The sequence below is a fragment of the Diabrotica undecimpunctata genome, chromosome 9, assembly GCF_040954645.1.
Source record: "Diabrotica undecimpunctata isolate CICGRU chromosome 9, icDiaUnde3, whole genome shotgun sequence".
Taxonomy (NCBI): Eukaryota; Metazoa; Arthropoda; class Insecta; order Coleoptera; family Chrysomelidae; genus Diabrotica; species Diabrotica undecimpunctata.
In genome coordinates this window covers 62,928,449-62,950,925 of record NC_092811.1, presented here as the reverse complement: position 1 = coordinate 62,950,925, position 22,477 = coordinate 62,928,449, and the positions used below count along the sequence as shown (strand labels likewise).

The 22,477-nt window shown below is 32.9% G+C and overlaps 1 protein-coding gene across 1 annotated transcript; it reads right to left on the bottom strand.

Annotated features, from left to right (window-relative positions):
- Positions 1-3,720: 3,720 nt before the first annotated feature.
- LOC140450967 (uncharacterized) lies at positions 3,721-4,248 on the bottom strand. Its single transcript, XM_072544667.1, has one exon. It carries the CDS (start codon positions 4,246-4,248, stop codon positions 3,721-3,723), a length of 528 nt encoding a protein of 175 aa, XP_072400768.1.
- Between the last annotated feature and the right edge of the window lie 18,229 nt (positions 4,249-22,477).

Genomic DNA, 22,477 nt, shown 5'->3' with positions numbered 1-22,477 from the left:
CGTTAGTTTATTAAATTTTAAATAAAATTAAAAAATAAACGTACAAAACTTTCTGTGTAAAATAGAGATATTTTTGCAATATCCTGTATATCTACTATTTAAATAATATTAGAAATATTAGCCCTTACTAAGATTTCTCGGAGAACTTGTGATATATATTAATGTGTCTACGGTCTGTCTTTCAATGAGAACGAACTCGTAAATATGCATTTAAAAAGCCACTCACTAAACAAGTCAAGATACATAATCTACCGTAATGTGCGTTAGATGCAAAATTTAAATATAATTGTATACTTACCACGTGTTCACGGCTGCGTCTAAATCACAGATAAAACTAATTTACACTACGAGTTATGTACGTTAAACGATGATGCCCTGTTGCCAAGCCATCATGACGCAGCAAAATCGTAATGGTGAAAAGCAATATAATATACAAGCCCCGAATCTATTGCGTAAATCGCGACATTTGAGAACTAAATTATACACTATTTTCTACTGTTCCAACATTTTAACGTCCGGCTGAAAATTTACTTGCACACATTTAATTCCATACTGTATAATATTACTAAGTTTGTATTGCTGCGTCTGTATACGGATGCAGAAATACACAGGACGCAGCATTACATCCAAAAACATATATGTATGGACGCATCATTGTAGGTAATATATATATATATATATATATATATATATATATATATATATATATATATATATATATATAAATATATATATAGCTATAGAGTCATGAGCAGTGAACGAGTTGAGTTCCCTTAATTTGCCTAGCGTGTTGAATGGGTGGAATTTTTCGAAGAGTGGTGAGTGGTGGTGAGAGAAGGAACGCTCGAAGAGTGGTGAGTTTTTCGGTCAAAGTGGAGGAATAAAAGACAAAATAGGTGGCTATTTCATCTATTTATTGAAGACGTTTCGTTTTCTACTCAGAAAGCATCATCAGTTCATCTAAAAAGAACAATATGAAAAACCAAACATCCATAGAAAAGTTATTACATGTGTGTTACCTATATATTCTGTATTGTATATATTACATGTACTAAATAGCATTTTAGTAAGTAATGTGTTTGTTACAATAAATGATACATTATCTGTAATACAAACCATCCCTAACCACACACAACTACACCTACAATAAACACAATCACTAACACCAAATTAACTCTATTTAAATACAGATTACCGTTCATACAAGACTTAACACCGAAACTTATACGAATTTTTAAATCAGTTGATGATAACATAAAAATCGCTAATTACACAGTGTTAAACATTGATTCCATATTCACTAAATTAAAAGATAAAACACCTACAGACCAATTATCCAATATAGTCTATCGTATTCCTTGCGGAAGTTGCAACAAACAATATATTGGCCAAACCAACAGACACCTAAAAAATCGTATCACTTCCGACAAGAGTGACAGCAGATTATATCCCGATAGATGTTCCCTTGCAAAACATGTACAAGATGAACACCATATAATGAACTACAGAGAAACAAAGATTCTTGCATTGGAAAATAATCTCAATAAAAGATTCCTCCTCGAGATGGCATTTATCACTCAAATGGATAATTTAATAAATAAGAAATCAGATGTTGAGCATCTGAGTAAGATTTATGCTTATTTATTACACATGAAAAAGCAAACATTATAAACAGACACACATAACTATTAAATAATTAATATAACACAAAATGTAATTTCAAAATTTTTTCAACTAAAACACACTTTTACAGTAGATCTCAATCAAATAAACAACTACTACATCAACGAAATGGAACTAATTATTTTCTGGCATAAGTCAATCAATAACATTCGATATTTCTGGTACTTAACCTTAATGACAGTCACTCAACTAAATGTTTTTATGTTTGTTTTGTTTTTAATTTGAATTGTGTTTGTACTTATATTTTAATTGTTAAAGTAAATTATACAACTAAATGTTATTAAAATGTTATTAAAAAATCAGACTGCCGTTAACTTCAATCAAGTAAGATATAAATAACAAACAACTACTAAATTGAATTTTACCATATTTTAAATAATTGTAGCTCTCATCTGATGATGCTAATGAAAATTGGCGAAATATAATGAACTGTTGAACAGAGTACACTTGGCTTTCAATCAGCTGTATACCCAATTAACCTCAACCACCTTTTCATCTACCAGATCAGCTGTTATTTTAGAGGATGTATATATATATATATATATATATATATATATATATATATATATATATATATATATATAAGGTGAAGTGGGGTAAATGTGATCTACTTTTTGATTAGTTCAACTTTCATTTATTATATCAACACTGTAAAGAAACGTTTCAAAAATTTATCAAAAAAATCATATACATTTTAAACGGTTTTGTATTAATTGTGTAGAAAAAATTATATAATCTTTAGTGTTGTTAATGTTACATGATGTTTTTTAAAATCATATCAATATATCACATTTACCCCAGGGACCGGGGCAAATGTGAAGAAAGTTTACATTTTTCTAGTAAATATTATATTTGATAGTCTGGGGTTATTGTATAAAAATGTAATTCAAGCTCTCTAGTTGTGTTTTTTTAGAATTTATTTTGTTGAAAAAATACAAAAGAATTTAAAATTTTTGAAAACAATGTCAGAATAAAGGAAATAAAAATATAATAAAATTAAACAAACACTCCAAGTTTTCTTTCAGTTAATGTTGAATGTTAAAGCCTTTAAAGATAACTGGAAATTCGTACATTCCACGTCTGTCGACGATAGGATCTGGTAGTACTTTTATAATATCCTGTTGTAGTACAGTATCAATGTCAGGATTTATTGGCCATACAAATTTGTTTCCTTGAGGTAGTGTAAACTTAACTATCCACTCATCATTCATATTTTCTGATACAATTCCCACATAATGCTTGTTTATCTTTTTTTGGGCAATATTTTACCAATACCCAACATCCGACATATACATTCACACTTTTTGTTGAATTCAAATTCTCTTTGTCTTCCTCGTCATCATTTGCAGCTATTTCTACCTCTGGCTCTGATTCCAAAAGTCTATCCAGAAACTCGTCGGTGTTATCAAAATCCATGAATATTGGGGACATTGACTCATCGTCTTCGCTGCTGCTAAATGATAATGACTCTTGTTTATTTCTTTTTTTGTTCTTTGCCTTAGTTATATTATGAATTTTAGTACCGATTCCTTTTTGTTGAGATTTCTGTTTTAAAACATCAATAGTTGAGATGTCAATACTTCAGATCCAGGGCATAACCGTTTCTTATTTTTGGTTGGTGCGTTTGGAAGTTGTTTTACTGTTGAAACTTGTACATGGAATTGATTCAAGTTCGTCGACTTTGCCAGATATATTTTTTACTTTATCGGAAGTGGTAGTTTTGATTAGAGCATCAGGCGTAGGGTCTTTGTTTTGATAAAATACTTCTTGAGTTACTTTAGTTGGTACCAATACTTCATTACCATTTTCGTGTATAGATAATCTGGAATGTTTTATCATCTTCCACTTATTAAGCAAGCAGGGTGGAAATGATGTTTCAGGGATGGCGTGACGATTAAAAGGAATGATTCCGCCTTTTTTAAAGCCGTTGATAATTACTTCGGAGTTCACCTGTTTCCAAGTTGTACACAAAAATTGGGAAAATATTTGTTTTGGTAATTTTTGGCCTACATGCTGCCGCTGCCAGGCAACAAGTTTTTAATCCCATTTAACTTTAAAGGATTTAAAAATAGCCAGGTCTAGTGGCTGTAAAAGGTGGCTGGAATGGGGTGGCAGTTTTAGAATTATAATATGTTCTCGCATAGCGGCTTCTAACGTCTCGATATTCATATGAGTGGAATGTCCATCATAAATAATTAATATTGGTCTTTCAAATGAAAGTGATGGAATTATAGTGTTTATGAAGTAATTTTTAAAAACGGCTTCTTCCATCCAACCTTTTTTTGTCGCTGCATAAACACTACCCTCAAAATCAGTACCTGGTGGAGCTATCCATTGATCCCATAAGTGCAAACCTTTATAAATTATTAATGGTGGAGCTTTTTGGCCAGCTGCATTACACATAAGAGCACTTGTGGTATTTTCTTTACCAGGAGAAGTTATTGTTCTCGATGAAGGTGTATTTATACCTCCCACAACTTTTGTCTTCCTGGGGTCAATGCACAAGCTACTCTCGTCCACATTCCAGATTCTCTCAGGTTTGTCGTGAAGACCATATTCATCCATTATTGATTTTAATAAATCATAAAATTGGTATATTATAAAAAGATCAAGAGTGTTTTTCGAGAGTATTCCACGTTTTGTGGAACTTTAATACTTAATCTATACCTCTGTTTAAACCCCAAAAACCAATCTTCTCCTGAAACTCCATCCTTAAAATTAGTTTCAATATGGTTAGTCTTTACAAAGTTTCCCTTATCTTCTTCTTCTTTTGCCCTATCCGTTTCTGGCGTTCTCTATTGTTGCCGAGAGGGGGCGTTTGGGCCTGTAGGACCCATCGCCGGCTCTGCGGACTTCTTCCTGTCCTCGGAATTAGACCGGGTGTTGACCATCTTTGCTTGTCACTGATAAAATGGTTTAATACTTCTACTGGTATAAAATAACGGTTACCGTGACAAGTATCTGTTATAGGTATCAGTTCCAAGGAGCAGTTACAAAATAACAGATCAAAAATAGAAAACAGAACAGGTAAAATAGTCTAAGTATTCCTTGACTTACGGAAGGAATAACTTAGTAAACAAGAAAAATAAAATGGTATAAAAGTACAATGCAAAGAAAATGTTTCTAAGTGTTTCTTGACTTACGGAAGAAACGACTTACAAATACGAAAAATCAAATACAGAAAAGATGTGGAAATATTGCTAAGTGCTTCTTGACTTACGGAAGAAACAACTTAGCATAAAATAGAAAATGAAAGAGACAAATGTATTAAGTATTTTCTTAACTTAAGGAAGAAAATATCTTAGATAAAATATCGGAAATAATAATGCAACAATGATTATGAAAATATTTCTAAGTGTTCTTTTGACTTACCGGAAAAGAACGGCTTAGACGCACAATTAAAATAACAAGTCAAATATTCAGAGAAATATTTCTAAGAGTTCTTTGACTTACCGGAAAGAACTACTTAGACAAAGTACAAATCAAAATATAAAATGGAAAAAGCAAGATAAATATTTCTAAGTGTTCTTAACTTACGGAAGAACAACTTAGACACAAAATACAAGAAAAATAAACAATCAAAATAATCAAATAAAATATCAAACAATCAGTACATGAACAAATATAGATCAATGTATTATTCTAACCTGAAAAGGTCTGAATATACAATAATGCTAAAATAAAATGGTATATAAAAAAATCAGAAATAAAACAATAACTTAGTAGGAACAATAATAGCACCGACTAGGTCTACAGTAGAAGAGACAAGCTCGACTGACCGATGAGAGAAAATCTACCTGCTTTTATGTAAAACAAATCCTTTGTTTTACGTAGCAAAAGTGGAATTTCCCTGCATCGAGTCGATTAGAAATTTGTATTTGGCCAAACTTGGAATTCCCAAGTATTTTGACCAATATCCAAATTCCTTTATGCGTCCGGCACGACACTATCAACAAGGCTATTTTGACTTTGTTTATGGCACCTCTGAACAGTTCGGTCGATGTTAGTCCGAACCATTGTCGCAGGTTATGCATCCATGAGTGTCGTCTTCTTCCCGGTACCCTCCTACTGTCGATTCTTCCTTGGACTATTAACTGTAGCAACCGGTACTTAGTATGCCTCATGATATGTCCGAAGTACTTAAGCTTCCGTTTCTTTACGGTGAAGATTATTTCTTTGCTTTTGCCTATTCTCTGCATTACTTCCACGTTAGTGATGTGGTCTATCCAGGATATCCGAAGAATACGGCGATATATCCACAGCTCAAAGGATTCTAGTTTCTTCAGGGTGGCTTCCGTTGTGGTCCATGCCTCTGCTCCATAGAACAAGACCGGGAAGACATAACATTTGACCAGTCTTAATTTTAGTTCCATTGAGATTTTGCTTGTGAACCACTTTTTCATATTGTTGAACGCGTTTCGCGCTTTTTCAATTCATGATCTTATTTCTGTTGACTGGTCCCATTTTGTGTTGACTGTGGTTCCAAGGTATGTGTATGTCTCCACTTGTTTTATTTTTCGGTTGTTTAATGTCAATTGCATCGGAGGTTGTTGTGTTCTGCTGATGAGCATGCATTTAGTTTTGGTTGTATTGAGTTCTAAACCATATTCTTGACTTGCTGTGTGTATGCTTTGCATGAGTCTTTGAAGCTCGTTGCAGTCATTTGCGATAATAACTGTGTCGTCAGCATATCTAATATTATTGATTACCTCTCCGTTTACTTTGATACCCTCCGAAACTTCTCCCAGTGCTTCTCTGAAGATTTGTTCAGAGTATATATTGAACAGGAGCGGCGAGAGGACGCATCCCTGTCGTACACTCATTTTAATATCTATCTTCCCACTGTGTAAGTTGCCCATCTTTATTTCAGCACTTTGGTTCCAATAGAGACTGGTTATTATGCGCAGATCCTTGTATTCAATATGCATCTTCCTGAGCATTTCCATGAGTTTATCGTGTTTGACCTTGTCAAACGCCTTGGAGAAGTCGATGAAGCACAAGTGGACGTCCTTGTGCATGTCTCTGCATCTTTGAATTAAAACTTGCAGACTGAAGATCGCCTCTCTTGTGCCCAATGCGCTTCGGAATCGGAACTGTGACTCCGATATATTTGCTTCGCATTTGTTATATATTCTATTGTGTATAATTTTGGTGAAAACTTTGGTAATGTGATTTATCAAGCTTATTAAGCGGTGTTGATCACAGTGTTTTGCACTTGGTGTTTTAGGTATGGCTACAAAGGTCGATCGAAGCCATAAGGTGTTAAAAAGGCCTGTCAGAAAATCGAGGAAGTGGTCATCCGTTTCGCATAGGAGTTTTATGATCTCGCCCTGTATGTTGTCGGGACCTGGTGTTTTGTCGATTTTTAGCGATGAAATGGCTTTTTCCACTTCAGACCTTAGTATTTCGGGTCCAGTCATGTCGTCATCTTGGTCCACTGTCGCTCTGCGTTTATCGTTAAAAAGTCGTTCTACGTAATCTTTCCATGTGTCAATGAGTTTCAAGTCGTCTGATATAAGGTTACTGTCTGCGTCTATTAGTGTCGGGTGGGGATTATTTTTTTTTTTTAGTTGTTAATTCTTTGATCTTTTTGTGCATGTTGTGGTAGTCATATCTTCTGTCGCACTCTTCGATTTCATCGCATTTCTCCTTCAGCTAGCGTTCCTTCGCTTCCTTTATCTTTGTTTTTATATTGTCACTTGTTTCTTGATACTTCACTTGATTTTTGCATTTGTGTTTTCTTTCTTCCATCATATCAAGGATTTCATCCGTCATCCATTCTTTCTTCTTTACGCGCTCCTGTAACAGAAGTGTCTTGTTTGTCATTTCAACAGCTCTTTTTATTTCTTCCCATTTAGCAACTGCGTCTTGTGCGGGTTCACTCAAGTTTCCAATGTTGCTTCTTAAGGATTCCTGTACTTGGTGTTTAATGTTGGGATCCTTTAATTTCCTAATGTTTATCTTGGTTTTGTTAGGCTTCCCTTCTATACGTTTTAGTTTGATTCCCAGTTTACCCACCACTGGGTTGTGATCCGATTGAGCGTCAGCCCCGGGATAGGTTTTCACTGATGTGATTGAGTTTCTGAATCTTTCTGGTATGGCAATGAAGTCGATCTGGTTTCTTACATTTGTTTCTTTCGAGTCTGCTGGCGACTTCCAGGTGTAAAGTCTGCGAGGGGGCAGTTTAAAAAAAGTATTAGTTATCAATAGTTTTTGTTCCTGACAGAAGCATATGAGACGTTCCCGTCTCTCGTTTCTAGTTCCTAATCCGTGACCGCCCACAAGGTTTGACACCTTACCTCTGCCGACCTTTGCATTGAAGTCACCCATTATTAATGTCACTTCGCTTTTCTTGGTCATTCTCATCAGGGTCTCCAGTTGTTGGTAAAATTCTTCCACAATCTCGTCATCTTTGTCTGCTGTTGGCGCGTATACTTGTATGATATTTAGATCGAGTGGATATGCTTTCAGCTGAAGGAGTGACATTCTGTCTGAGAAGGGAGTGTATGCTTTTACTGCACTTTTTATAGATGGGGACACGATTACGCCTACTCCATTTCTGTGTGTCTTAGTGACATTTCCGGAGTAGTAGATTGTGTGGTTTCGAATTGTACATTGCCCAGAGTTAGGTCACCGAGTTTCACTGACTCCTAGTATATTAATGTCTAGTCTTTCCATCTCTTTGACAATATTGTGCGCTCTGCCGCTTTCATACATGGTTCGCACATTCCATGTAGCAATCTTTATCCTCCCGGGGATTCTTCGCACCCTATGCCCATCTAAGGGCTGTCGGGGACTTAGGGCCATTTCTACTTTGTCGCTTGCCATGTTAACTATAAAGTTTTAAAGTTTCCTACAATTTCTAATACTTCTTTTCTTGATAGGCCGTATCCCCATTTCTCCATCGTTTTTAGACCATTGGCTAATCTAACTTCGTCAGCAGATTGACGTTGAACGTCCTTTAGTTGCTTTTACTGCTCCCCGTTTACCTTTTACACGGGAATGTAGAGTCACATATGGTATTTTGTATAATTTTGCGGCCTTATAAATTGATATTCGACCTGCTAAAACATCAGACATTGCAGCGTTGAGATCAGCTGCCGAATATTTTCCTTCATTTGAAGTTTTTCTTTTGTACCCCACTTCACCTTATATAAACATAGGTAAGTATACAATATTATTTTAATAGTTGTAGAGGTAGAGCAAAAAATATGGGTCTACAAAAATGAAAAAGTCTTAAATCATTTAAACTTGTAATTTACGTTTATTAGTTACGGATATTGACAAACAGAAATACATATCTTTGAGGATCCTTGGAAAACGTAAAAAAACGTACCTCCCACCTTCGAACGCGAATTTTTGCAAGTGTTCACAGCACAACGGTCTCCAGGCATAATGTTACAAATATACAAATATCTCTTGGAAACCACAAAACTAATATATAAGTGAACTTTGATCAGATAAAAGGCATATATCGAGCACAGTTTAATTAAATCTTGCCCAAGTACTTTCGATCCCTAGATCATCTTCAGGGGCATTTCGTCAATTGTGGCCTATCCGGCAAGAACAAGATGTCATAAACATATAATTGTACATTACACTACACTACAAATAGACAAACAAACACTTTAAAATAATTTAAGGAAGGCTACATTGCTTGAAGAAGCCGGAGACAGAATGGCTCCTGATCTAACCTTGGTTAGATCAGGAGCCATTCTGTCTCCGGCTTCTTCAAGCAATGTAGCCTTCCTTAAATTATTTTAAAGTGTTTGTTTGTCTATTTGTAGTGTAGTGTAATGTACAATTATATGTTTATGACATCTTGTTCTTGCCGGATAGGCCACAATTGACGAAATGCCCCTGAAGATGATCTAGGGATCGAAAGTACTTGGGCAAGATTTAATTAAACTATGCTCGATATATGCCTTTTATCTGATCAAAGTTCATTTATTCGAGCATTCAACCTTATATTTATTTAATATATAAGTATATAATATACTAAGTTGAAATTTGATAATACAATTTAGTTCTAAAAAGAACTATTTTTAGACTTAATTAAACGAAAAATAAATCTCGACAACAAAGAAATAAACAAACAAATCACGACAGATGACCACACGTCATATTAATACCAGTCAGTTTTCAATATGGCGATATGGCCTGCACTAAATTATGAGCGTACTTTTTCCCGCCTGTTGAGTGACCATACTATTATTTTTTATACTATGCCAATAGCCTACTCGAGACACTGCTAGTACTTGGAGTGGGAGATTTGACGCGTTTAACAGTAATTATCGAGTTTTCGCAATGATACGTAATTTTTACATACAAGGGGGTTAAATATCTTCTTGCAATACATTATTCCAAGTTATTTTACGGTTTTCGCCAATAGGTGGCATCCCTATCAATAAAAGTGCGGAATAGTTTTAATCATGTTTATTTCTTCATATCAGTGTATAATATATAAGTGTATATTTAAAAATGTGTACTTAAGTTTATTTTTTGATAATTAGACTTGAGTTTTTCACCACTTTTCTAAACTTTATAAGCGAAATTCACCACATTTTCATCACTCTTTTCCATTTTCACGACATGTACTGAAATTTCACCACTGATGGCAACTATTAAACGATAGGAACGATTTTGCGATAGGTCGAACTTGAAAAATACGGTAGAAAACGGTAGAAATACCATAAAGATGTCAATTTTGTTGTTTTTTGTTTACATTATCTAATGCCAAGGGTCTATTTAAATGCCTTTTTATAACAGTACGTTTATTTGTAAATAATTTTCACCAGAAAATACATACAAAATTTTTATTAAAAAATTAACCTAAATAAACTTCAAAAACATTAACTAAAATCAAAACTAAACCTAACAAGTATAAGGTTTGTTCCAACCTGTCACAAATACCGTTCAGGAATGGTTACGCGTATGCTCAGTAACGAAAAATGTGTTACTGCTCATACTCGTAACCATTCAAGAACGGTAATGTGACGGATTGGAACAAACCTATAGTAAAACAAAACACAACACTGAGTTATAAAAAAATCAACCATTAGATTTCAACCAAATATTTTTATTAAAAAGTTTTCGTATATTATTTTCTACCTTAAAATTATAGCAACTTACGTCGGAGTCAACTAATCTCTGTGCTTAATTTATTTCTCTGCTTATTTTTTAATGTATTGACAACCGAAAAATTCTTTCTACATTTGCATTCTAATGCGGTAAGGTCAATACATTAAAAACAAGTAGGGATAAATTGGGGAACTTATTTAGTGCACTATCATAATTCATTTCACTTACTTGACTCCAAAATGGTAATATATCATTAGATAATGTCAACTCAGTGTTTCGTAAAAGTCTCCACTCATTATCTAATGATTAAAGATCGCCCTGATTTATCCCTATATTGCCTAATTTTGGTGAAATATGTGCAATTGAATTAATTTTTCTACTTCGCACCAAATCAGGATTTATGAACTGCAAATCTTCCAAGATCTTATTTTTCATGGGAAACATTTTTAACCCTGCGCTGGTGGTGCCCCATATCGGAACACTAGTAGTGGTGCCAAGTTTGACAAACCCAAAACTCAATAATTTATTAATTAGAAAATCAAAACAATATCTACTGGTGTATTATCTAGCTTTACTTCTTTATAAATATCATTTAACCTTGTAACGTTATAAACGTCACATCTCTATTAATTTATATTTAAATAATTATTTCATTTTAATTTGTTTATTAATTTATTAATTTCTTTATCTTCAGTTTAATTTTTACTATTTTTTTTTTATTATAAAAATAGTTGGCGCCCGCAAAATGTTTTTTCTTTTCTTCCTCTGTCTTTATTTTCTTTCTCTTTCTGTCCCGTAGAATAAATATTCGCCCTCTCACTTTTGTTCGGCAGACTATTCTGTTCCGTGTTGACTGACAAGCTAGTTTCATGATATCTATAGCAACATCCTATGACATCTGTGCTAACTTCATTCAGTCTCCCACTTTCTGTCAAAACAACTTTTCTGTAGTGGGATTATTTTTTGCCTCTTTTTGAAATTTATAAAAGAAGGCAAAAATTATTATAAGACTCATTTTTATGGTCTACAAATTCTCTTGGGGTAAGTACTTTCATTGTGATATTTATTCTATAATTCTGACCACATTTCCAATATTTCTAACCTTACTTTCTTTCGAAAGCACGTTTTTTTCTGATATATGCATTAGGACTCTTTAACAGAATTTAACTAAGTAGTAACATTCATATTTCATTTTATCCTTGCCATATGCTATTTTTTTTAAGTGTAATTTTGTAAGATGGCAAGGAAGTTAAACCTTTCTTTTTGATGTGTTTCTAATGCATGTTGTTTCTTATCCTTTTAGTTTACTGGACAGTTTATTTTTATTGGACATATCAAAACCTTACTGGACATATCGAAATTGTATTGGTCTTATTGACATATTTTGACATACAGCCACGTGTGACTGCAGCTCTCCAGAAGCCAAATATGATTGGTTAAAATTTGTCTTATTTGCTATCAACTGAGAACTCAGGTTCAATCCCTAGTTTAAGACAAGACGAACTCACCCTTGAGATACTGAGCTAGGCAAGGTATAGACGATAAGCTCCCATGGTTGATTGAGGTATTATTTTTACAATAGTATTTCAATTCTCTTTGGTAGTCTTATCGTTACAACCTTCGGAGTATCAAGATTATTTGACTTACTTAGATTACCATGATGGGTCAAGCATATTTATAAGGATGTTTTAAATAGTCAGTATTGTTATACAGTATATTTAATTTAACAAAAAACAAAGAAATAAAATAATTATAATACTAAATTTTTGTATTTAAATTTTTAAGATGGTTCACCATCCTGGTCTTTTTGGCAGTAGTTGCATTTAATTTTGACAATATGTACTTATTCGCGTTTTGAATGAGTATTATAAATAAATCTTTTACACATGTCACACCGTTTTGAATATTTATTGTCACTACCCCTACAAGAATAACAACGACCTCGTTTTGTTGCAGATTGCGGCACTTCTATTTGCTTTTTTACACTAACACCGGTGGTCTCTATTGCAGCGATTACGGATTTATGGTATCCGGTGGGTTCTTCTTGTATTGCTTCCGCTCTTCGTTTTATATTGGGTGAGGTTAATTGTTTTCCAAGCTCCTCCAGAAATAGTTTTCTGCGATGTTTTATATTTACTTGGTTATTCCATTCAGGATTTTTCGTATTCCATAGAACGAAAGCATTGTAGCACGCAATATCCAAAAAGTTGAAAAATATACGTAAGGGCCATCTTCTTGTTGCTCTTTTACATGTGTACTCTCGAATCAATTTATCTAAAATATCGACTCCACTTTTGGTTTTGTTGTAATCCAAAATAATCCTTGGTTTAAACTTTTGGTTTTCATCAGAAATTTCATGTTCATTGTGTAAGGTCGATAACAATACAACAAACTTGTTAGGCTTGGTTACATATGAAACTAAGGTAATGTTTTTAGTGAACAAAAATTTTGAAGAATACAGTGAGCGATCTGTCATTTCAAGCAATGATTTGGGTAAACTCTTCCTATTTTTTCTGATAGTACCCAAAAGAGTTAAATTTTTGGATAAGAGTTCTTCAGATAAAGCAATGTCGGTAAAAAAATTATCAGTTGTAATATTTCGACCAGACCTATACCAATGTTCTGCAAGTGTTTTGACAACTCTTGGGCCTTGGTTACGTTCACATTGATCACCAATCTTTCCAGTATATATCTCAAAGTTACAGCAATAAAAATTTTCAGCGTCACATAGGGTCCAAGCCTTTATACCATATTTCTTCGGTTTACTTGGTATATAAATCCGAAATGGACAACGTCCCCTAAAATCAATAAGCTGCTCGTCGATAGTACCAAAAGCAGATGGTTCATATGATTCCCTACAATTTTGGGCAAATAGATCAGCGATTTCTCGAATAGGAGCTAATTTATCTCGTTCTCTTCTTTCTGCTCTCGTATCCAAATTATCAAAGCGAATATACTTCAAAATACTTAAAAATCTATTCCGGCTTAGAGATGCTTTATAAATAGGACGCGTAAATGTATTATTTGTATTGGACCATAAATTCTGCACTTTCTCATGGGAATCTCTGAACCTTCCACATAATATAAGTATACCAAAGAAAGCACGTAGTTCGACTAGATCAACTTCAATCCAATCCTTCATGTTTTCCTCGTTCTTACTGTTATACGCAGCTATGAACTCAATAGCTCTCTTATTGGTATACTCGAGAATCATTGACATAATACTATCAGAAAAAAATAAATTAAAGGCATCCATGCATGTCTCAATATTTTGACTTTTCTTAGTTAGACCTACGTTTTTCTGTAATAAATTACATGCCAATGTCTTACCCTTTTTTGGAGCTAAATAACGCCATGTTCGTCCTTCGCACAAAACATCAGATACGTTAGATCTTTCACTATCTATATTTTCAGAAGTTGTCGCTAAAACTTCCTCGTTCTCGAGTTCAGTAATTGATAAATTACCTTCATGTGCCTCTGGCTCACAACCGTCATTATCACTCGCTTTACTATTGCTTTCATCAAGCTCTGCAAGGCCATCTTCTTCACTATCTGATAGGAGTAAGGCATACAACTCAGCTTCACCCAAAGGTTTATTCTTTTTCCACATTTTGATATAATACTGCACACTTCAAGATCGATGCTTGATTTAAATTTATAAACAAACGTGAAATACCGCTTTACACCAAAGTTGGACCTCTCGTCCCGGACTTTCTTGTAGAATATGCCTATTAGACACTACATTTACTCCCAAGGTTAACTTCTATCGACTAATATTTCTACAAACATAATCATTTGGCCTTGAATACGTTCACTGGTAAACAGAGACGGCTGCGTTTTACGTGTACCTACAAACATATTGAAAAATCCTTCGAAATACCAAGAACGGGTCAGGACTGACCCGGCATCATAGATTTTACGTAGAGGAAAAACTGTAATTTGCATGTTCACGAATGATACACGAAAAAATAGATTGAAACAGATAAGGAGCACTTACGATCAATAGGATTTGTAAAAAAATTATTTCAGGAAATATTAAGAAATAAGTGAATTTCGGGTCACGCTTGACCCAGTCTTGGTACTCCGAAGGTTAAACAGTAAAATGTAATTTGGGCCAAATAAATAATATAACCTTCCAAAATAATGATTAAATGATGTTCATGAATTGTGAAAAATAAAGCATGCAAATTAACTTTTACTTTATTAAGGGTACAAAACATTAAAATATAAGATTTATTTGTCAAACTTGATCCTATGAGTTGCACTTTTAAACATTTTGTGGGTGCAATATACAACCAGGGCACTGAAACTGGGCATGTGTTAAATAAATTTTTTGCACACTTCCAGCCACTTCTTGGCATCTGTTGCGAATAGCTGGAGAGATATTTTCCACCAGCGACGTTTTAGATGCTGGTCGATTAGCTCTGCGGCTAAATGTTTCTATATTGTTACTGAATGTTAATTGATTAATTATTACTTCACAGTTTTCGGGTATTGTGATGAGGGTTGGTGTGTTTAGTTCAAACAGGTTGTCTTTCTTACACTTTGATTGGACTCGTGAAGTTGTAGAAGGCATATCAATATTATTGGTCACTTGTTCAATAATGGATTCTTGTAGAGTGGCTTCAGTGGTGAAACATTGGGGTGAACTATGACCCATCGAGGAGATGAAAGGTACAATTGTCTTCTTGGATAAATTCTTCTTGGCTGTAGTTATACTTCTTCTAAAGTAGGACATTCTTGTGTTTGTAAGTGGGCTTCTTTGGAGATTCGTGCCAAGTAAGGATAGGTGGGTGTATATATTTTTTTATTTTGAATTATAGTTTAAATGTGATAAAAGTCGAGAAAATTCGGTTTTAGGATTGGGACGTGAGTAGCGAAAATTAATTTTGAATTTGAAGAAGTTACTTGTGTTCCTAATAGCATATAATATGTCAAGATGTTTGTGAATTTTGGAATTTCAAAAAATTTATAAATATTATGCAAGTATTTAATCATTTCTTGAATTTCCTGATCTATGTTTTTTTCCTGATTATTGAACTATATAACGAGTTTAATTTTGAAAACATAATTCCATTTTCTATATTTTTCATAAAAGATATCATTGTTGACAATCTAAATTTATCTGAATTATGGTAACCTGAAAGATTATATAACTATTGATGGTATTTTGAATTTTTAGTTGAAACTTTTGTAAATTATTTTATAACCTTTTTTGGTTTTGTCAAAGTGTTTCTAGAGATTTATTGTAGTGAGCTATTAATTTTTTGTACAATGATATTTGCAAATTTTTCTCGTGAATAATTTTCTTCTCGATAACTCAAGATATCTTCTTTAGAGCCAAATAGTAATTACTAGTAAAATGGTATATGTGCACATATTTTCTAACATTATGAAATTAACTGAGAAGCAAAACGAATTAAACCATGTTAACTTGAGAATTATTCGAAATGTGTGCTAGTAAAAGGCATTAAATCAAGATATCCCCTTTTGCCGGAATGTGATAGAAGAAATATATATGAAAGTATTGCTAGGATATATAAAGTTATCCCTTTTTGCAAGAATGCGGTGTCCACGCAAATCATATTCGTATCAGTTTCTTGTCAGTATCTGTCTAGATTGTGAAGAGAGCACACGCAAATTTTATCAAGGAACGTTCACTACGATGGCAACTCGACATTACAATTATTATTCCTCCATTCGCGAGAGATCTAATGGGCTTGTATCAAGATGTTTAAACAACGACAATAACGATTACAAGCCATCAAATACAAGTAAGTTAACTGCCAATATATTTAATTTTTTTAAATAATAGTTTGTGATTTTGTTTCACAGGGAATTATCTAGATGAAAATAAAGAAAATCGTGGTCGTGAGGAAAAAAATTATAGTGTTGCCACTCTAACTATATTGTCTCTACCCGGATGAACATCAATCACACGAGCCATCTGCCACTTGAGAGGTGGAAGATCATCCTTCTTGATAATGACCATATCGCCGATTTGCAATTGTCTGCTGCTCCAAGTAAGCCATTTACTTCGTGTCTAAAGATGGTTGAGATACTCTTTAGACCACTAATCCCAGAAGTGCTGAATTATTTGAGTGACGTGATGAAATCTGGAAATTCTTAATGCGTTGTGATGTCGTACGTCTTCTTGAGGTAAGCATTTTAATGAGCAACCAATTAAAAAATGTCCAGGCGTAAGTACCTCTAGGGCCTCAGGATTTTCGGTTAGAGGTGTGAGAGGACGAGAATTGAGGCAAGACTCGATCTGTGTTAGCACTGTGTTAAACTCATCATAACCCAACCGTTCATTTCCATTACTCTACGTAAATGAAATTTAACACTTCGTACCCCTGTCTCCCAAATTCCACCAAAGTGTGGGGACCATAGAGGGTTAAATGGCCAAATTATATTAACATTTGAGAAAAACTCTGTAAATTTCGTCTGATTCCCCGGATTAGTAAGAAATGAATGAAGATCATTAAAATTCCTTGCCCCAACAAAATTGGTCCCATTATCTGAGAAAAGATTCAGACAACAACCCTTTCGCGCTATAAACCTTTTAAAACAATGAATGCTTTCGTAGTTAAATCAAATGCTAACCCTAAATGAACGACCTTAACCGATAAGCAAACAAATATACATATGTAAGCCTTTACAAATGATTCTCCCCTAAGTCTACTAACCTTGATATCAAATGACCCGCAATAGTCTACCCCAGTATTGGTAAAGGATTTCGCAGATGTTATGCGTTCCACTGGTAAATTTCCCATTATAGGGTTTTGTGTCACCGGCTTTACCTTGAAAGAAGTTACACACCTTCTTTTAACCTTTGACACTGTCCGAAAACCTTGAATTGGCCAATATTTTAACCTTATTATTCCTAACAATAATTGAGGACCTGCATGCATATTTTTTAAGTGTTCTCCTCGAACAATTATGTCAGTTAAATGATTATTATTGGGTAAAGTTATCGGATGCCTTTGGTCATATGAAATATTCGCCCTTTCCAGGCGACCACCTAGTCTAATTAATCCCTGTTCATCAATAAACGGCCTTAATGAAATTAATTTACTATTTCCCTTAACAATGCCTAATGCTTTCAATGTTTTTAATTCAGTCTCAAATGCTTCTGCTTGAACAAATTTAATTAAATGTATTGTTGCCTTATGAATTTCATCTGCTTGCAATGTAACACTTAATTTTGTATTTGAAGACTGACAGTTGTTAATGAATCTAAGACAATAAAACCAAACCAAAGTTTCAATCATAGTAAAGTTAGAAAATTTATCTTAAGATCAAACGAACTTACCTGAAGTTCGATCTTGATTATATGAGGCCTCATCGAAATAAATAAATAAATTGTAGTTTCCCCGCCTATGGCTAATTACTCACATTTTAAAGTTAGTATAAACAACCACTCGAAACCTCTTCTCAGCATCTCTGGTCTATACTCTTCAGTCTATTTGAAAGTTGTTGTTGCAACATATTATGGGCATTTTTCCAAAATGTTAGGGTGGGTTGGGACTTATTTATTTCGATGAGGCCTCATATAATCAAGATCGAACTTCAGGTAAGTTCGTTTGATCTTAAGATTATATTCGGCCTCATCTCATAAATAAATAAATTGTAGATGTTTAAAGTCGTTGCAACAACTTTATTATAATAATGCCCAACATATTATATGTTCCTAAAATGTAAAGTTCGTATCTAAAAATGCCCTGAGGCAATTAGTTAACACATTACTTAACATAATCCAACCTTAACTAAATGTATATTCTAAAATCCTTATAAATATTATATAGTATAAATCAGGTTCTTTTTACCTATTTAAAATTGTATTGCAAATTCTTTATTAAAACTAAGGGCCTATTGTAAATTTTTTGCAAGTTTCTTAAAATTCTTCGTCTCACCTGCCGCCAACTTATAGTGTCAAAACTGACCCTTTTCCTAGCTGCCGCAGATGTTGCGGCGTGGTGTGTGCTATGTGCTTTAAACTGACTTATATCCAGGCCACTCTGTTGTAGAATAATTTTGATCTATCTACCAATGGTTTGTGGAGTGGCCTTAAGAAAAGGTTTCTTATGAGTCAGTAATAAAGCTCTGCATGATCTTCTTAAATCTTTTGTCTTTTTCAAATGATTGTTTCAATGTTAAATATTTATGACGTTCAAATAATTTTTGTGTGCAAAAAATCAAATTTTATAGCTGGGCAAGCAGATATAAAAGTTCCCGAAATGTTTTCAAATTTTCTAGTTTTACACTCCGGTAGTTGCAAAAAATATTAAGCGTCTTTAGAATCTTCAATTTTTTGCTGTTAGGTAATGTTACTGTCAAATTATTTGAGTCAAAAGTAAACCCCAAATATGTGCACACATTTGCAGGAGTAATTTTGCTTTCAGTATGATTAATTAAAAACCTAAATGTGTTAGTATTTCTACAGTTAATTTTTCATTATATTCACACTCTTTATATGATTTCCCTAGAATCAGAAAATCATCCAAATATACTGTTAAAAGATCCCCCTTTTCTGTTAGAATTTCTACAATAGGTTTTAATATCTTTGTAAATATTCTAGGTGCACAACTTAAACCAAAAGGCAAAACAGTTGTATTCGTATAAAGTGCTATTAAATGAAAATCTTAAATATTTACGATGAGATGTTTGTATCGGTATTAAATGGTAAGCATCTTTTAAATCAATTTTGACATGAACAACCTTGAGATATAAGTCTGACAACTTTATTATCTTCTATCTTAAAATGTACATTTCCAACAATTTTATTAAAATTTTTAAGATATAAAATAAGATGGTATGATCCATCTGATTTTGGAATTACAAAAACCTTGGAAATATGCTGATCATCACTATGATCAACATTAGATATTGCACCACTAAGCATTAATTTGTTTATAAGGTTTGTAATAATTTGTTTTGGTTTTTTTTATTGCAAGTGGGATAATCATACCTCGTATGTATGTTAATACCTTTTTGTTGCCCTGATTTCTTCAATTCTTTCGCCGTCTTGGCCTTATTGTCAGGATCATTACCAAAAGGCGATTCAGTGATTGGGGTATCCTTTAATACCCCTGCCATTTCTTTATTTAAATTAATGGCTATTAGTTCTCTTCGCGATACTGACTCTGAATAATGAATGTTTGTCAATAAGCGGCTGGCATCGCTATACTCTTTATTTCCTCCCTCCTTTTCACCAAGCATGTTTATTAAAGCTATTCCTATAGCTGCCATACTAGCATCAATTTATTACTGGAGCAGTACTAAACGAGCATCTTTGCGAAGTGTGGAGTCACTTACTGCTACTTTTACTTCCGGATTTATATCTAGAGGAGCCACTAGCTTGCAGATATCTTTTTCTAGTCCAGAAGTTAAAATATGAGCCTATCGAGCGGCAATCTGTTTGTATGGAGCTTGCAACTGATATTTTTACTTTATTATCATCACCCAGAATTGATAAAATGTCTTCTTGCAATCCAAGAGGCACTACCTCTATCTGGCCTGAACCTATTTATTTCAAACCATATGCTTAAGTTTGTCACTACAAACTGTATTATAGATATTATTATTCACCGTATTATTTTTATCACAAACAATATTCATTATCAGGATAAGTTCCCCGAATATTTCCTCTACAAATTTTGCTATTCCAACAAATATTTTGTCCTGAATATTTGTCATCACAAACAAATATATCATCTGCGTAATTTTTTTTTTTTTTTTTTTGGTATTAACAACTATATTGGCGACCATCAAACGATAGGTTTCTCTGTTTTGTGCCGCATGTATTATGTTCGCAGCTTCTGGTATTTGAAACCATGAAGAATAAATAAAAAATTTATTAACTAAGCCACTATTGTTTATATTCGCCATCACAGACAAATATTAATTGTGAATATTTCGGTCAGGTGTCAACACAAACACCTATAGTAGGTAAGTTTATTTGTTATTCTTAATAACAATTTTCTATTTACACATGTGATAATATTATATACACAATAATATATATATTATTGACGATCATTTGTCATCACAACCAAATATTTACTTAGATAATTTCCAAAGTGATAGAAGAAAACATGAAAAATTTTTTATAATTAATCCACTATTGTTAATATTCGTCATCACAGACAAATGTTAATCGTGAATATTTTAGTCAGGCGTCATCACAAACACCTATAGTAGGTAAGTTTATTTGTTGTTCTTAATAACATTTTTTTATTTACACATGTGATAATATTATATATATATATGGTATAACCAACTATATTATTGACGATATTTGTCATCACAAACAAATATTTACTTGGATACTTTCCAACGTGAACGAAGAAAAAATGAAAAAATTTATAAATTATTCCAATATTGTTAGTATTCGTCATCACAGACAAATGTTAATTGTGAATATTTTAGTCAGGTGTCATCACAAACACCTGTAGTAGAGGTGTCATCACAAACACCTATAGTAGGTAAGTTTATTTGTTGTTCTTAAAAACAATTTTTTATTTACACATGTGATAATATTATATATATGGTATTACCAACTATATTATTGACGATATTTGTCATCACAAACAAATATTTATTTGGATAATTTCTAAAAAGAAGGAAGAAAAAATGAAAATTTTTATAAATATTCCAATATTGTTAATATTCGTTATCACAGACAAATGTTAATTGTGAATATTTTAGTCAGGTGTCATCACAAACACCTATAGTAGAGGTGTCATCACAAACACCCATAGTAGGTAAGTTTATTTGTTGTTCTTAATAACAATTTTTTATTTACACATGTGATAATATTATATATGGTATTACCAACTATATTATTGACGATATTTGTCCTCACAAACAAATATTTATTTGGATAATTTCCAAAAAGAAGGAAGAAAAAATGAAAATTTTTATAAGTATTCCAATATTGTTAATATTCGTCATCACAGACAAATGTTAATTGTGACTATTTTAGTCAGGTGTCATCACAAACACCTATAGTAGAGGTGTCCTCACAAACACCTATTGTAGGTAAATTTATTTGTTGTTCTTAATAACAATTTTTTATTTACACATGTGATAATATTATATATATGGTATTACCAACTACATTATTGACGATATTTGTCATCACAAACAAATATTTATTTGGATAATTTCCAAAAAGAAGGAAGAAAAAATGAAAATTTTTATAAGCATTCCAATATTGTTAATATTCGTCATCAAAGACAAATGTTAATTGTGAATATTTTAGTCAGGTGTCATCACAAACACCTATAGTAGAGGTGTCATCACAAACACCTATAGTAGGCAAGTTTATTTGTTATTCTTAATAACAATTCTTTATTTACACATGTGATAATATTTTATATGGTATTACCAACTATATTATTGACGATATTTGTCATCACAAACAAATATTTATTTGGATAATTTCCAAAAAGAAGGAAGAAAAAATGAAAATTTTTATAAGTATTCCAATATTGTTAATATTCGTCATCACAGACAAATGTTAATTGTGACTATTTTAGTCAGGTGTCATCACAAACACCTATAGTAGAGGTGTCATCACAAACACCTATAGTAGGCAAGTTTATTTGTTATTCTTAATAACAATTCTTTATTTACACATGTGATAATATTTTATATGGTATTACCAACTATATTATTGACGATATTTGTCATCACAAACAAATATTTA

What these genes read in the sequence shown, in the direction of transcription:
- LOC140450967 (XM_072544667.1), bottom strand. Translation starts at nt 4,248, where the DNA reads ATGGATGAATATGGTCTTCACGACAAACCTGAGAGAATCTGGAATGTG.